We start from the raw sequence: 17,232 nt of genomic DNA, 5'->3' as shown, positions 1-17,232 counted from the left end.
GTTTCAAGACATCCAGCACTTTCTCCTCTGTAATCTGGACATTTTGCAAGATGTCACCATCTATTTCCCTACAGTCTATATCTTCCATATCCTTTTCCACAGTAAATACTGATGCAAAATATTCATTTAGTATCTCCCCCATTTTCTGCAGCTCCACACAAAGGCCGCCTTGCTGATCTTTGAGGGGCCCTATTGTCTCCCTAGTTACCCTTTTGTCCTTAATATATTTGTAAAAACCCTTTGGATTCTCCTTAATTCTATTTGCCAAAGCTATTTTATGTCCCTTTTTGCCCTCAAGTATACTCCTACTTTCTTTATACTCTTCTAAGGATTCACTCGATCTATCCTGTCTATACCGGACATATGCTTCCTTCTTTTTCTTAACCAAACCCTCAATTTCTTTCGTCATCCAGCATTCCCTATACCTACCAGCCTTCCCTTTCACCCTGACAGGAATATACTTTTTCTGGATTCTCGTTCTCATTTCTGAAGGCTTCCCATTTTCCAGCCGTCCCTTTACCTGAGAACATCTGTCCCCAATCAGCTTTCAAAAGTTCTTGCCTAACACTGTCAAAATTGGCCTTTCTTCAATTTAGAACTTCAACTTATAGATGTGGTCTATCCTTTTCCGTCACTAATTTAAAACGAATAGAATTATGGTCGCTGGCCCCAAAGTGCTCCCCCACTGACACCTCAGTCACCTGCCCTGCCTTATTTCCCAAGAGGTCATGTTTTGCATTTCTCTAGTAGGTACATCCACATACTGAATCAGAAAATTGTCTTGTAGCACTTAAATTCCTCTCCATTTAAAACCTTTAACTCTATGGCAGTCCCAGTCGATGTTTGGAAAGTTAAAAATCCCCTACCATAACTACTCTATTATTCTTACAGATAGCTGAGATCTCCTTACAAGTTTCTCAATTTCCCTCTGACTATTAGGGGGTCTATAATACAATCCCAATAAGGTGATCATCTCTTTCTTATTTCTCAGTTCCACCCAAATAACTTCCCTGGATGTATTTCCTGGAATATCCTCCCTCAGCACAGCTGTAATGCTATCCCTTATCAAAAAGGCCACTCCTTCTCCTCTCTTGCCTCCCTTTCTATCCTTCCTGTAGGATTTGTATCCTGGAACATTAAGCTGCCAGTCCTGCCCATCCCTGAGCCATGTTTCCGTAATTGCTATGATATCCCAGTCCCATGTTCCTAACCATACCCTGAATTCATCTGCCTTCCCTGTTAGGCCCCTTGCATTGAAATAAATGCAGTTTAGTTTTTCGTCTTACCTTGTCCCTGCCTGTTTGACTCCTTTCTGTTCTCAACTGTACCAGTCTCAGATTGATCTCTTTCCTCACTACTTTTGCCAATCGCAGTGAAACCTCCAAAAGCATTAGTTTATCAGCTTTCACAGTCTCTTAATGAAGAGATCAAAAAACCAGATCAAAAAACTGCTGTCATTATTGCCTGAAGCCTTGAAACACTATCCTTTGGTCTGCTGCTTTTAATTACCATGACAACTGGTTTCAAATTTGTTTTGGAGTCTTACAGAAGTACACCTTACTTTTTTAAAAAGCTTAGGGATCACCTTGAAAGGACTTGGGTCTCTGGAAAGGGTCAAGATTTGAGATTATTTTTAGACAAAGGTCTGAAGAAAAAGGATACCACAAATTCATTTTCAGCGATGTCAGCGTGAGGAGGAGTTAGAGCGCTTTACAAATTTTACTCTAGCAAGACACTTACACAAAATATTCTATTTGAATTTGAGGTGTGCACTTTAATCCAGCAGGATTTTGGATCAGGCCATTCCTTCTGCTGGTGTAGGTAAATCTTTAACAGATTTCATTTCATGAGCTTCTGCCATCTCTGGAAATTTGGCAGGTAGTGCAATATTTGGTTTCACGTATATTAAGAGCCTAACAAAATTTAATAGTTCAAGAGTCACTTTAACCCTGGAGGTCGTTCATGTGTCTAAACAAATTAGGGAATTGTATCTGCAAACATCAGCTCCAGAATTCACCAGGTGTTTATCCAACCACACTCCCAGCCAAGTAGGTCCTCAGCTAAAAAGACACCGTCTGGATCATTTCTATAGTGCTTCAAGCCAAACTGTGCCTTGAGCCACACAAGATTTATTCCAGACCATCAAGCATAGGGCAGTTAAATGAAAGTATATTGTAGTTATTTACTAACTGAGAATCTGACTTCAAGGTGAAAAGTTGTTGGAAGTGATTCTGAAAGATGGATTTGTATGCCTTTCAGATTCCGTGGGGAAACAGGCCATTTGGCCCACAAGGCCCACACTGACCCTCAGAACACCACACCACCCGGACCCATTCCCATCCATTATTACCCTACATTTCCCCTGATTAATGCGCCTAGCCTACACATCCCTGAACACTATGGGCAACTTAGCATGGCCAATTCACCTAACCTGCACATTTCTGGACTGTGGGAGGAAACCAGAGCATCCGGAAGAAACCCACGCAGACACAGGGAGAATGTCTGTGGTGGAGTTTGCAGTTGCCAGAGGCTGGAATTGAACCTGGGTTCCTGGTGCTGTGAGGAAAGGGATAATTAGAGAGTCAGCAGGATTTTGTGCAAGGGAAACAGTGTCTCAAATTGGAGTTATATTTTCAGGAAGCAAGCAAAATGATTGATGAGGGCAGAGTGGTCAGCAGTTTATTTGGACTTGACTAAAGCTTTTGACAAGGTTCCACACGGTAGCTTAATTAGTAAAGTTAGATCACATGGGTTTCAGGATGAGCCAAACAATTGGATACAAAATTGGCTTAAAAACGAGACAGCGATAGTAGAGGGTTGTTTTTCAGACTGGAGACCAGCGACCAACAGCATTCTGCAGGGATCAGTGCTGGGTCCCCGTTTGTCATGTACATAAATGATTGAGAGAAGATAGAAAACATCGTTAGTAAGTTTGCGGATGACACCAAGCTTGGTGGTATAGTAGACAGTGAAGGTTATTCAAGATTAAAAAGACCCGATCAATTGGGTCAATGGGCTGAGAAGTGGCAGATGGAGTTTAATTTGGCTAAACACAAGGTATTACATTGTTAAAATAAACAAGGGCAAGACTTGTACAATTAAAAGTAAAGCCTTTGATAGTGTCGTAAAACAGACCTAGGGGTTCAATTATTAATTCTTTAAAAGTTTGTATCACATATAGATCGGATGGTTAAGGTGTTTAGCACACTTGCCTTCATTGCTCAGGTCGGAGTAGAGGAGTTGGGATGTTACACTGAGGTTGCACAGGACTTTGGTGAGGCCTCTTCTGGAATACTGCATCCAGTTCCGGTCATCCTGTTGTAGGAAAGATATTAAAGCTGGAAGGATTTAGATGAGAATTATCAGGATGTTGCCAGGAATGGAGGGTTTGGAGCTTGGACCTTTTCACTTCAACGTAGGTTTAGGGGGTGTCCTCAGATTTGTATTCCTCACGATTTATATTAAAAAAAGGTGAATGATAGTTGTCTTTTCCCTAGTGTGAGGGATTTCAAGACTAGGGGGCATATTTTAAGGTAGAGAGATTTAAAAAAAAAAAGAGACATGAGCAATTTTTTTTTTAAAAAAGGTGGTTTGTGTGTGGAATGAACTTCCAGAGGAAATGGTGGATGGGGGTATAATTACAGTTAAAAAGACATCTAGATACATTCATCAATAAAAAGAGTGTTTGGAGGGATATTGGCCAAGCACGGGCAGGTGAGACCAGTATAAATTCTGTGTCTTATGATTCTGCTCCACAACCACCTGATGAGGGAGCAGCACTTTGAAAGCTCGTGCTTCCAAATAAACCTGTTAGACTATAACTTGGTGTTGAGACTCTTAACTTTGTCCACCCCAGTTCAAATCGAGACTAGTTTAATTTGGGATAATGGACTGGTTGGACCGACGGGTCTGTTTCCATGCTGTATGACTATTATTAATCCATTAATACAGGAATGGATCACAGCATCAACTCAAAAATTCTCAAGGGAAAAAAAGAAAAATCAGCTTCAGATTTGTAGTTCAGGCGACACATTTTAATTTCTAAAGTTGGCAAAGTGCACTGCTCCAGCATAAGGAGGTAATTGGTTTTCAAAAGCATACCTTCTTGTTACCCATGGAGAAACACAAAGGCAATTCTTACTCCAATCCAACTCAAAGCACCCTTCTCAAAAATAAAATCTCCAAACAGCTCATCACAAACAAACAAACAAACCATGGTGGTCTGACAATTCTGTAACCAGCAACTTCAAGCAGATTTCTCCAACTCCACAGAGATTCTCATCGTTAAAAAAAAAATCTCAACAGTGGAAGCTTTCAAATGACAGGGAACATTCCCAACAAGACCCTTCAATTGAACAGTTACTCAATCCAAAAGTATCTAGGAGTGCAAGCTGCTGAAGTCATTGAGATGAACTTCAGATAGTTACAGAAAATGAGCTATTTAACTCTGATCAGATGCAGATCCAAAACTAAATTAGCTTCAAAAAGACAGCACAGATTGAGGCAAAGAAAGAAACAGTTTAAAACAGAGAATGTCTTTTTAGGAGTGGGGAGGAGGAGGAGGAGAAATGGCCCACTTCTTACTGCTACTGGAACTCTATCCCTCCTGGTTTTCTTTAGAGAACTCAAGTGTTCACCAGACTGATTCTCCGGATAGTAGAAAGACAGACTGGTTTGTACAATCTGAGGGGTTGGGGGGGGGGGGGGGGGGGGGGGGGAATGCAGCAGGGAGATCTGACAAAATCTGGACTGGAGAGGCTAGATGCGGATAGTATGTTGGGGAAGTCCAGAACTCAGGGGGGCACAGTCTAAGGATAAAGGGGTAAGGCAGTGATTTGAGGACGGAGATGAGGAAGAATATTTTCACTCAGGAAGCTCAACCTATGGAATTCTCCCACAGAAAGCTGCTGGGGCCAGTTCATTACATAGGTTCAAGAGGGAGCTGGACATGGCCCTTGGGGCTAAAGGGATCCACGGGTATGGAGAGAAAGCAGGAGTGGGATATTGAGATTGCATGATCAGCCATCATTGAATGATGGTCCAGGCTTAAAAAAGGAGCCTACTCTTGCACTGATTTTCTATGTTTCTGTACCCAATCTGTGTTGTGTTCTTAACTGCAGTAAAATAGACATGCTACCCAAGCATTTCAAAAGTTTGAAAAAACATTTTTTCAAAAAAAAAAATTGAAAAAATACAGCAAGGAGACTTAACAGGCAAGGATTATGAAGTGCCTAGAAAGAAAGTGAGGGGTAAAGGGCAAATTTGAGCCTAGCACTTAGATAGCTGGAGGTAAAGCTGCCAATAGATTAAATTCAGGAACATGTAGATGGTTAGAATCAGGAGCTTAAAAATGTGTTGCTGGAAAAGCGCAGCAGGTCAGGCAGCTAAGGAACAGGAGAATCGACGTTGCTTATGCCCAAAACATCGATTCTCCTGTTCCTTTGATGCTGCCTGACCTGCTGCGCTTTTCCAGGAACACATTAAGCTCTGACCTCCAGCATCTGCAGTCCTCACTTTCTCCTAGATAGAATCAGGAGTACAATTCTGGAGTGTTGTAGGGCTGGAGGAAATAATATTGACGGAGGTTGGTTACTTTGGAGGGTTTTGGAAAAAAAAAGTACAGAGGAATCCCCGTTTATCTGAACGTCAGATAACAGTTTAACCAAGCATCAGGCCTTTGCGATCAAATGCCACTGAGGATCCTCCATATTCAAACGGAGGTGTTGCTGAATTGGCAGTTAACGGAGACTCAACAGCAAGGTGAAGGCGACCTGGGTGAGCTATTACAAGGACACCAAAATTTAGAATGTGTTTGAAAGTAAGAGGTGGACTTAGCCAGTGCAGCTTCTGAAGAGCAGAATCCAGGTGTTGCAGACAAAACTTGCATTTCTCATAACAGCTGGATAAAAATCAGTGAAAGAACTAGCAGTTGAAACGGAGTTACCTCAAGCGACCCGGAGTTGAAAATGTTTTCCACAAATGAGCTGGGCTCAGGGTTAGTGAATGGGGCGAGTAAACATGGCCAGTATGAAGGTGGACTGCGAAAGCTCAAAAAAAAAGCCAGGCAATGATTTGCAAGTTGCTCTACTATACATCCCAATTCGGATATGCAAGTTTCTGAGGCAAGGTTATATTCACAGAAGCATTAGTGCAGAAGGAGTCCACTCAAACCATTGTTCCAGCACCACTTCTAATACATACCATATATACTACAGTAATTGCTGAATGTTTTTGACTACTTTTTAAGGTTAAATTTATAGGGTCGACTATTGTATGGTTGCTATTTAAGGGGTCAAAACTCATGCTATCACAATTCATACCATACCAACTGATTTCTAAACAAAGAGGGAAAAAATGAATTCTGGTAATTCTGAAAACGCAGAGTGGAACACAACAGCCAGCAGGTTGAACGGAGCAGAACCACCGACAGACTGGAAATCTGGAGTGGGATGTGACGGCCAGCACAATGACTCAAATGTTAATCAGTTACCTGTAAAGAACAAGGGTTGCCTTTTACATGAGATGTATGGAAAATTCCTGGTTATTTGGCCAAAAATAGGGGGCCGACTTTTCCATAAGATCAATTATTACTCGAGTAGTTCCAATCTTCCCCCCACTAGATGCCCTCCACCAATATCTCTGCACAACATGTCTATCCAAACTGGGAGTTTGAATATTCATTCTGTTCCTCTCTCCAGTCAAAAATAATTTTAAAATGTTCAAACTTCCAGAACCAAAGTATTTTGCTTGAATCAAGCATTCTCAAGTATTGCCATGAGCTACACAGACTCAATTCACTGTCATGTTGCCATAGTCTTTGTTTAAAAACTGAGGGATGCCTTGGTTAGCATTTATTGCCCAGAGGGCAGTTAAGAGTCAACCACATTGCTGAGAGTCTGTAGTCACACGTAGGCCAGACCAGATAAGTATGGCAGTTTCCTCCCTAAAAAGGGACATTAGTGAACCAGATTTTTTTTTTTATTTCCACTGACAATCCATAATGGATGCACAGGCACCTTAGACTCCATTCCAAATTTGGTTTCTATTGAATTTAGTTTCTACCATGGTAAGATTCAAACCCAGGCCCCCCAGAATATCACCACAACATAGGGCTGCTCTCTCTCATGGTAACCTCAGCCAGTGCAGGAAGTGAACCCATGCTATTGGCATCACACTGCTTCATAAACCAACTGTCTAGCCAACTGCAATATGCCAAGCATAATGCCAACTCCTAGCATTCTCTGCAGCTGTGCGCAGGTCTATTTTAGATGGACATTCAAGAGGAGCTTCAGTTGAGGCAAGTCAAAACAGCAATAAAACCTACTAATGTGTGAATATTTAGAAATAGATTTCTCTCTATTCTTGGATGTGTAAGAATATCAGCAGCCAGCATGCTCCCACCTCCATCCACCTATTCCTCCCCCCACCCCCCTCCCATTTATCCCTCCACCCCGAAGTTCCCAGCCTCATTCCTGAAGGAAACGTCGATTCTCCTGCTCCTCGGATACTGGCTGACCTGCTGTGCTCTTCCAGCACCACACTCTACACTAATCTGCAGTCCTCATTACCCTAGAGTGATTTTAGAATCCCAGGTAAATGAGGCTGAATTTGGATTCCAATTTTCCACAAGAGAAAAAGCACTTCCAAAGCAAAATACTGTTGGTCAACCACCAAGTAAACTGAATGTCAAGTGGCCATGAACAGCATCATCTCACCTCACATCTAGATTAGTCAATCAGGTGCACCTCAAAATCAGCACAAAAGACAAAGGGGGTAGCAGACATCTGAAGCAAGTTTGGGATAACCCAGCAAATGGTAAACCATAAAACAATTTTGCAACTTTAAATTTCATCAGCAACTTTAGTTCACAGTGCAGCCACGTTTAACACGTTTAGGCCAAACTGTGATCCATCTGACAACAGCAGCAGTTTGAGATTGAACAAAGAAACCCATCAAATCTGAAAGCATTACACTTGCTACGTGCAAAATAACCTTGCGTGGTCTGTAACAAAATTATCTCAGGGCAGAGAGTGGACAAGAGCAATTCTAGCCCTCTTCAGGGTTCACTCTGCAACTGGCCCCTCCTTTAACAGGGAGAGCCCGAAGAGGCAGATTTGAGACTGTACCAGGAATGTTTTCTGCAGTTAGATCCAATGCTTCGGCCTTGCAGAGAGACCCTAGTCAACCAGGTCAGATGCGCACACAATGCAACCTTGTAGTACTGAAAGCCAAGTAGATTTGAAATGTATCTTCTGGGCTCAAGGGCCAAAATTGAGGGGAACAGATCAGATCAGTTTCCACATTGTTCCCAAAGCAGAGTCTCAAATTGGATATCATGAAAGATCGATCAGGAAGGGAATACTACACATGCTAGAGACAAAGCATAAAATATTGAAATTTACAGGATTAGTGGATTGGATCTTTTAGTTTATTTCCACTTCATTTCCTCTTCTAGGCCTCACTCTTTATTTGCCTTCTCTGCAGCTGTAATATTGTATTCCTCTCTTTGTCCCATTACCCTGATGCACTTTGTATGGTATGATCTGCCTGTACTGCACACAAAAAACTTCAGTGTCCCTTGGGACATGTGACAATCAAAAAGGCACTTCCACAACCAGGTGACAGGAACTGGAGTCTTTAAATTGCCAATAGTTTTTGAGCAAATTACTTTTGTTATGTGGGTGGCACGGTGGCTCAGTGGTTAGCACTGCTACCTCAGCACCAGGGACCTGGGCTTGATTCCAGCCTCGGGCAACCATGTGGGGTTTGCACATTCTCCCAGTTTCTATGTGGGTTTCCTCCCACAGTCCAAAACCATGCAGGTTAGGGTGGACTGGCCACGCTAAATTGCCCATAGTGTTCAGGGATGCGTAGGTTAGGTGCATTAGTCATGGTAAAACTAAATGCCAATTTTCCTGCTCCTCTGATGCTGCCTGACCTGCTGTGCTTTTCCAGCACCACACTCTTGACTCTGATCTCTAGCATCTGCAGTCCTCACTTTCTCCTAGATGTAGAGAGTGATAGGTTCAGGGAGTGGGCCTGGTTGGGGCACTCAGGGTCAGTGTGGACTGGCTGGGCCGAAGGGCCTGTTTCCACATTGTGGGTATTCGATAACAAACAACTGACAGAAAGCTGGACTGCAGTCAGGCTCAAAATACACAAATCAATAAGAAACTGCTGTCTCTCCCCTCCACAGTCACCAACTGCATCAAATCAGAAGTACCAAATTGGAACTCAAGTTACACACCGCTTGGCTTTAAAGCCAAAAATCCAAGAAAAATGGTCATGGTTAAAATAGAATGTCAGATCATGAAGCAAATTATGGAAGTCGGAAAGTCTAGCTCAATTCTTCCCACTTGCTATAGCATCGTGGTCAGACATGAATAAAATCTAGTTGCAGCAGCAAATACTTCGTATGCTGCTGCCTTTTCAAAGGCAAAAGGAAAGAGGCTCAAACATGGAATGAAGGACCATCACAGAATCCTAGAACCCCTGCAATGTGGAAGCAGGCCAATTGACCCTAGTCTCCAAAGAGCAGCCTGGCCAAACTGAACCCCATACTGTATTCCTGAAACCCTACATTTCCCATGGCTAACTCAGCTAGTCTGCACATGCCTGGACAATTTAGCATGGCCAATTCACCTAGCCTGCAAACCTTTGGTCTGAGAAAGGAAACCAGAAAACCAGGAGGAAACCCACGCAGACACAGGGAGAACGTGCCAACGCCATACAGTCGGAGGGTGCAATCGGACCTCGGTCCACCAGAGACCAGTGTGGTGCTGGAAAAGCACAGCCGTTCAGGCAGCAGGAGAGTCCACGTTTCGAACATAAAGCTCTTCTTCATCAGGAACGAAGAGCTGAAGAAGAGCTGTGTGTTCTAAACAGAGACGGTCCTGTTCCTCTGCTGCCTGAACAGCTAAGCTTTCCCAGCTAGCATCATTCGTCTTTCAAATGGAGATCCATGTGCTCAGGGATTTGAACCTTTGCTGGGCTAGCCCTAGGCTTGTTTTCAGATTGTTGTGTGCAGACCAAAAATGAATGGCAGTGCAGTAGAATAATTCTTAGATGGCTGAAATTTAACATTCCAATAGGACAGGAAGTGTTTCCTGAAGAAGGGCTCATGCCTGAAACGTCGATTCTCCTGCTCCTTGGATGCTGCCTGACCTGCTGCGCTTTTCCAGCAGCACATTTTCAGCTCATTCCATAGGACATGCAGGTCCAGACTTAAGAGCAGTTTTGGTGTCTAAAAGATTGCAGTCAATTCATTCCAATTTGACCAGTCGTCCAAACCATTGCGCTAAACTGCATCAACATTTCTACTTGAGGTATCTCTATCTTGGAGCTAATCAGAGAAGTTTTACAAAAGTACAGCTGTAAAATAAGAATGGTCTGTAACAAAACTGTATATATAGTTTTGCTTTTCCAAAGCAGGTGGGAAATTAGGGGTGCCACGGTGGCTCAGTGGTTAGCACTGCAGCCTTACAGCACCAGGGTCCCAGGTTCGATCCCAGTCTAGGGAGACTCTGTGGAGTTCGCAGTCTCCCAGTGTCTGCGTGGGTTTCCTCCGGGTGCTCTGGTTTCGTCCCATAGTCAAAGATGTGCAGGTCAGGTGAATTGGCCATGCTAAATTGCCCATACTGTTAGGTGCATTAGTCAGAGAGAAAGGAGTCTGTGTGGGGCACTCTTCGGAGGATTGGTGTGGACTCGTTGGGCCGAAGGGCCTGTTTCCACACTGTAGAGAATCTAATCTACAAAATGCAACTTGGAAATACTCTTTCCCTACTCTTATTCCTTAAGAGGAAAGGTATTGAGTTTTAATTGCAGTTCAACAAACCAGGACATTTCATCTGTTAGTTAACAAAACCTACCTCATCTTCCGTGCATCCAAACAGAGCAATTATTTCCCAGCATAAAAAGTAGAAAATGGGAATAATGTTTCTATTCTTATTGCTCAGAGATAGATGACTGCTATGTCTAGGTACAATATATACCTCTGTAGAAAGTTCAAATTGGTGAATTTTTGCCATAAATGAGCCATTTTTCATTAGGCTTTAATGAATAAAAAAAAAGGGTCTAAAATTAGCTCACCCCCTAGCCCATTTAAGAAACACCATCTTCAAGACAGCTCCCATTAAAGCAATGCACCACTGCACATAAAAGCAAACAATTAAATACAATGCATTAGTGTTTAAAGAAAATCTCGGTTTTACTTACTGAATTCGTCTAATAATCCATTCTTGCTTGAAGTTATCCTGCACAACCACAAGCCTTTGACCCCTGAAAACAAGGTGTGTCTAATTCATTCTAGACTAGTTACAGCACCATTTACTGCCCCCTAGATCCAAAATGAAAGTAGTGTGTGATCCATGCAAAATAATCTGTCTCAAGGCAGTAAGGATTGGCGATGCGGCAGTCGATTGGATTAGGGCCTGTGTATTAGTAAGAAAACCGTGGCTGCTCAGGTACAAAAACAAACAGAGGGGGAGGGGGAGGGAGAGAGAGAGAGAGAGAGAGAGAGGGGGGGGGGAGAGGGAGAGAGAGAGGGAGAGGGAGGCAGAACAAAACAAAACTAAAAATCAGACTCCAAGGAAGAAATCAGGACCTGTGCAGAGAAGTGCTGGGAGTGCTCGGTTGCTGACACAGCTACCGTTAGTTACCTGAGCGTGAAGTGCGGCAGCTGCAGCTGCAGCAGCAGGGTAGGTGAACGCAGTATGTGGAATGGCAGGGGTCAGCTCTGTTGTGTACAGTGGATAGGGAGCCCAGGCCTCTGGAGATGCAGGGATCAGTGCTGTTCCTGCAAGGTCGTCTGAAACACAAGAACAGAGTCGCGGGTTTAGTCCAGTCGACCTCGGAAGGGAAGAAGGCCACAAACGTCAACAGTACATCGAGACTCCAGAGAGATGTAACACAGGGTTCAAGTCCAAACAGGTAACTTGACTTGGTCAGAGATTCACAGAGGGCGGCCCTTGAGTCAGTCAAAAACCACCACCTAACTCTTCTAAACCCATTTTGGGCCAGTGGTGGAGCCTTGACATTAATACTTTTTTTTTAAAAAAGTAGTTCATTCATGGGACAAGGGTGTCACTGGCTGGACCAGCATTTAGTGCCCATCCCCAACAGTCCTCTGGGCAATTAGGGATGGGCAATAAACACAGAAGAAATCTAAAGAATTCCTCAGTGTTGAGATTTTAGGCCTCTACCATCCTTACAGGCAGCGAGTTCCAGATTTCCACGACTCTCAACATTTGAAAAACATTTTGCTCTTGCATCCCCTCTTAATCTTTGCTTTTTACTTGATAACTTGCGGATTTATTCATTGACGTGTGGAAGTTTATAGCAAAACACTAAAGAAAGGTGACAAGAACACAACCTGTGCACACAAGTAAATGGAAACCAGGATTTAGGACATTTGTACACAAGTCTCTCCTCCCTAGAATATACCAAGATATAAACTGTGTTGCGACATGAGGAAAAAACCCCAATTGAAACCAGCAATAAATGTTTTAACCCGTGTTAAAATTTGAGGAAAAGAACTATTCCAAAAGGTCACTAAAGTAAAAAATTAATTTTTTTTAAAAACGTCTAATAATTAATCAACCACAATTTACAACTCCTTTCTGTAACCTCTCATTGTGCCTTCTATAATACTTGTCCAATAAAACCCCCAATTAAAGATTTACTAAAAAAATTCAAATTTCAAAACTGGCCAGCTGTCGAATCTTCTTTATACCTTCTTCTGTCAGCTTGTCGTCTTAGGGTTTCTGTTTCACAGGTCGTTGATAGATAAAGGTACCTTTGAGAGCTATTCTGCGGGCAGTCTGCAAGTGGTGGTGGCTTGGCAGTTCTCCTCCAACTGTTCAATTTGTTTAATATTTATACCCCAAAGCATCAGATCGTTCCACTGAATTTGGTATTTTGATCATATTAAAGCCAAACTTGATTGGAGTTTAGTATCTTGGGGCAGAATTTAAACTGATTGGCCAGATTTGAATGTGGTCTCATAGCAATCCAAGTACTGCTAGCTGCTCAACCAAATGATACACTGTAAATTCTCCAGCACTATGCTTGCAAAGTCATTCAACTCAAAAAGGTACAGGACACCTCCATAACTGTCTCAGCCTAAAGCCAACCAATAGAGTTTTGAGTTTCCACCAGATGGAACTCAGTGGCTTCCAGTATTTTGATGTCTGATGTTTTGTAACTAAACATGGAGAGACGATTATCTACAAGGGACAGCAAAAGCTTCAATACATCCAACAGCCATTTTTTTGTTGCTAGATGTTCAGGCTAATGCTCACAGATGATTGGACCGTTGAAAAATGTAGGTTAATTCCAGTTTTCTTCAAAGTTCATCTTACCAATAACCATTCATAGAGATGTACAGCACGGAGACAAACCCTTCAGTCCAACTCATCCATGCTGACCAGATATCCTAAATTAGTCTAGTCCTTTTGCCAGTAATTAGCCCATATTCCTCTAAACCCTTCCTATTCATATACCCATCAGAGGTCTATGAAATACTGCAATTGTACCAGCCTCTACCACTTCCTCTGGCAGCTCATTCCATAACACACCACTGTGCGAAAAGTTGCAGCTTAGGTCCCCTTTTTAATCTTTCCCCCCTCACCCTCAACTCTTTAGCTTTGGACTCCCCCACCCCAGGGCAGAGACCTGTCTATTCACCCTATTCATGCCCCTCATTATTTTATAAATTTCTAAGGTCACCCCTCAATCTCAGACGCTCCAGTGAAAAAACAGCCCCAGCCTATTCTGCCTCTCCCTTTTGCTCAAATCCTCCAAGCATGGCAACATCCTATATCCTGAGGCCACTGTAGCCTCAAAACCAAAAGGCAGCCTGGACAGGAACTTTCTCCCTGTTCAACATTTGGTTCATAGTTAACCCCACGTTCAAAGCAAAAGCATTTGTGTGTCATTGCCAAGCTGATTAAAACAATAGATGAATTTGGAGTTCCGCAAGGATCGCCAGATTCAAAAATATTAACTTTCTCTCCACTGATGCTGCCAAACCTGCAGAGTTTTCACAGCAATCTTTTGTTTTCACAGATCATTCATTTTTCTGTTCATCTGTTAGAAAAACTGCTGGAAAATTTCTGAACATTTCCTATTCCAGATTGGAAACATTTAAAATTACCAGCTCATCTGTGTAACGTTACTCAGAACTGGCTTAACACAATGGGGATTTTGCAGATTAAAGAGACAGCAGGCAAATTTGTGCTCAATAACTAAGTCAGCATCAATTCAGAGTTTATGAAGCACAATCTTGGTGTCAGTTGCCTTCATTAACTGCAACAGGTGGGAGACAGGAATATCAGGTTTGCAAATATTGAGTTTGTGCCAACAGTGCTAACTGGCTGTTAGCGTGCCAATTTAAAAAGTCGTTCCTTGGTTTGCAATTTCCTACATGCCCATAGCTCACCTAAAATGTCAGGAATTGTCGTCTAGTGTGTGCAACCAAAAATACAAGTGGTTTTTGTTCAGGAGTCAGGACCTGGACTGTTTGATGCATGTCAAGATCAGAGTCATAGAATCACAGATGATTCTTACAGTGCAGAAAGAGGCCGTTTGACTCCAAGTCTGCACTGACCCCTCAAAGAGCTCCCCAACCCAACACAGCCTGTGACCCAACCCTTGTAACCCTGTATTTTCTCATGGCTAGCCCACCTAACCTGCATATCCCTGGACACTATGGGCAATTTAGCATTGCTAATCCACCTAATCTGCATTTATTTGGATTATGGAAAAAAAACCAGAGCATCCAAAGGAAACCCATGCAGACACAGGGAGAATGTGTGTGGGGAGTTTGCAGAGTCACCAGAGGGTGATATTGAACCCAGGTCCCTGGCACCAAGAGGCTACGGTGCTAGCCACTGTGCTGCCAAAGTCTGGGGCTTGATGCAATTTTGATGAACAAGCCAAATTAGGGACTGGTTTCTAGGCAGAATAGCAATAGGCTCCCCATTGGTTGGGGGTGCCAGTCTCAGACGTGGCTTCTCCAGAAAAAGAGGTTCTCAGTCCTAAAGGCCCTTCAGAAGGGCAGCTGTGTCAATGGACAGCTATGGCTGGGACTACGATCGGTTTCCTGGCTTGATCAAGTACTACAGACCATCACCGGAAGGATGGCTAACACATCATCCTATAAGTGGGTATGTTGAGACTGAGAGATTGGTCATGGTCTAATGGAATGGCAGAATACACTGGAGGGACTGAACGGATTACTCATCCCTTCAGAGGGACTGCATTTGTTGCCACAAACTGCAGGAACGGCCTCATGGGTCACCGCCAACAATGTCACAGTCTTGCGTAATGGCTTCACCCTTAAAAAAAACTTCAATCACGCAGCCCAAAGTGAATCCATTGATTAAGCACCTCTGTAAGGCAGCCCTAGGTGTCTCACCCACTGAGTCACTGACAGTCCAATGCCTCTCTGTCAAGGGTCAGGCCATGAGGGATGTGGTCGGGGGGGGGGGGGGGGCTGCTGGGCAGCAAGGCGGAGAATCAGCAACTTGGCTGCACTACATTGACATCTAGTAGAATACAGGTGCAAAACAAATCACATTAACCGTACTGCCTTGATGTTCAAGTGCATCGGCAAAGATGCTTTGCCTCGGAAATCCAATACAAAGCAAAACTTGCTGCTTATAATCATAATTAATAACCTATTGACGAATCCAAATCAAAAAAGGGTGACAAAGCTGGTCTTTGATTTCCTCCCAGCACTTCTAAAAATCAGACTGTTGGCTCAGTCAAGACTGCATTTGACTTCTCACGATTGGAGTGTAATCCAACAAACATTCTAAACAAATGCAAAATAGAATCCACATTTGAGGGACGATGGGGAGGAATGTGTTTTCCTATCAGGGATGCTGATTACCTCAAATCTAGGAAGTACAAGAGCAATCACACATTAGGCCTGGGGGGAGGAAAGAGAGCTCTTCCTGTTTGATAGATCAAGAGTCAGGTGACACTGCAGGTCATGAATGCTGACAATTATGGCCACCACAAAATGCAACTCCACTGGAACACTTCCCTCACAGAGGATCAGTTCCAGGGTGATTAGCCCCTGGTTCTTTGGCAGACAGCAGAAACATATAAAGTTATCCATATAAAGTGCAAAGTTGGATCTTTTTATTGATGGGTTAAAAACTCTTGAGTTTTAACATCAGTCTTGCTGCTTTAATCTAATGAGCAATTAGAGACTTACTCAAAAGAAAGCACAGAACTGCTGGAAGCACCCAAGATCACCAGTTAGCAATAATCCACATACCAAGAGGCCCTGGGATTGAAGTGCTGTTTGCATGGTTAAAAGCATCCTCTCCATGAGAAGTATTTTTCAGACAAAAATTCAAGCCTTTGGTCCTAATCACTTCAGAAAATCAAGTTGGTCGGGCACTTGGCACCGTGTACAATTCTCCCCCGTCATACTGTCAACATTGTTTGGGTTCAGCAACACTTTGGACAAGGTACGAGGGAATTGGTGACTAACGGCATGCTTTCTGGCAGAGGCTTGGGAAATAAATCATTATTGCATGTGATGATAGCAGTACAGTTTGCCATTCCTGTAATATGGATCATAAAACTAATGCTTCAACTATCCAAGAAACAATCTGTCATGTAGAGATAGAGTTCACATGTTGCTAGTACTGAATGTTTGAAGTATAGTAGGTTTGCAGATGATACCAAAACTGGGAGGTGTAGAGGACAGCAAAGGAGGCTACCTCAAAATGCAACTGAATCTTGATCAGATGGGCCAATGGGCAGAGGAGTGGCAGATGGAGTTTAATTTAGATAAATGCATTTTAGGAAGGCAAAACAGGGTAGGACTTATACACTTCATGGTAAAGGTCCTGGGGAGTGCTGTCAAATAAAGACTTGGAGTGCAGGTTCATAATTCCTTGCAAGTAGAGTCACAGGCAGACAAGGTAGTGAAGACTGCATTTGGCAAACTTGCCTTTCTTGATCAGTGCATTGAGTATAGGAGCTGGGAGGTCATGTTGCAGCTGAACAGGACATTAGTTAGGCCACTGTTGGAATACTGCGTTCAATTCTGGCCTCCCTGCTATGGGAAAGATGTCGTGAAACTTGAAAAGGGGGCAGAAAAGATTGAAGGGTGCTGCCAGTGTTGGAGTGTTTGAACCATAGAGAGGGGCCAAATGGGCTGGGGCTATTTCCCTGGAATGTTGGAAGTTGAGGGGTGACCTTATAGAGGTTTAT

General features: G+C 43.1%; 1 protein-coding gene across 10 annotated transcripts in view; it reads right to left on the bottom strand.

Moving 5' to 3' along the window:
- Positions 1-17,232, bottom strand: part of LOC122542628 (RNA-binding protein with multiple splicing 2) — a 107,398-nt gene that overhangs the window by 20,370 nt on the left and 69,796 nt on the right. For 6 of the 10 annotated variants that reach the window (XM_043680609.1, XM_043680615.1, XM_043680611.1 and 3 more), the window contains 2 exons: positions 11,658-11,806; positions 3,157-3,315 (listed from right to left, as the gene is read on the bottom strand). In XM_043680609.1, the coding sequence (XP_043536544.1) occupies positions 3,172-3,315; positions 11,658-11,806 (293 nt within the window). In that variant the 3' untranslated portion in view covers positions 3,157-3,171. The other 4 variants (XM_043680610.1, XM_043680616.1, XM_043680613.1 and 1 more) reach the window with 3 other exon arrangements.

The sequence above is a fragment of the Chiloscyllium plagiosum genome, chromosome 40 (genome assembly GCF_004010195.1).
Source record: "Chiloscyllium plagiosum isolate BGI_BamShark_2017 chromosome 40, ASM401019v2, whole genome shotgun sequence".
Classification (NCBI taxonomy): domain Eukaryota; kingdom Metazoa; phylum Chordata; class Chondrichthyes; order Orectolobiformes; family Hemiscylliidae; genus Chiloscyllium; species Chiloscyllium plagiosum.
Note: the sequence above shows the minus strand (reverse complement) of the source record. Positions and strands in the feature narration are given on the sequence as shown.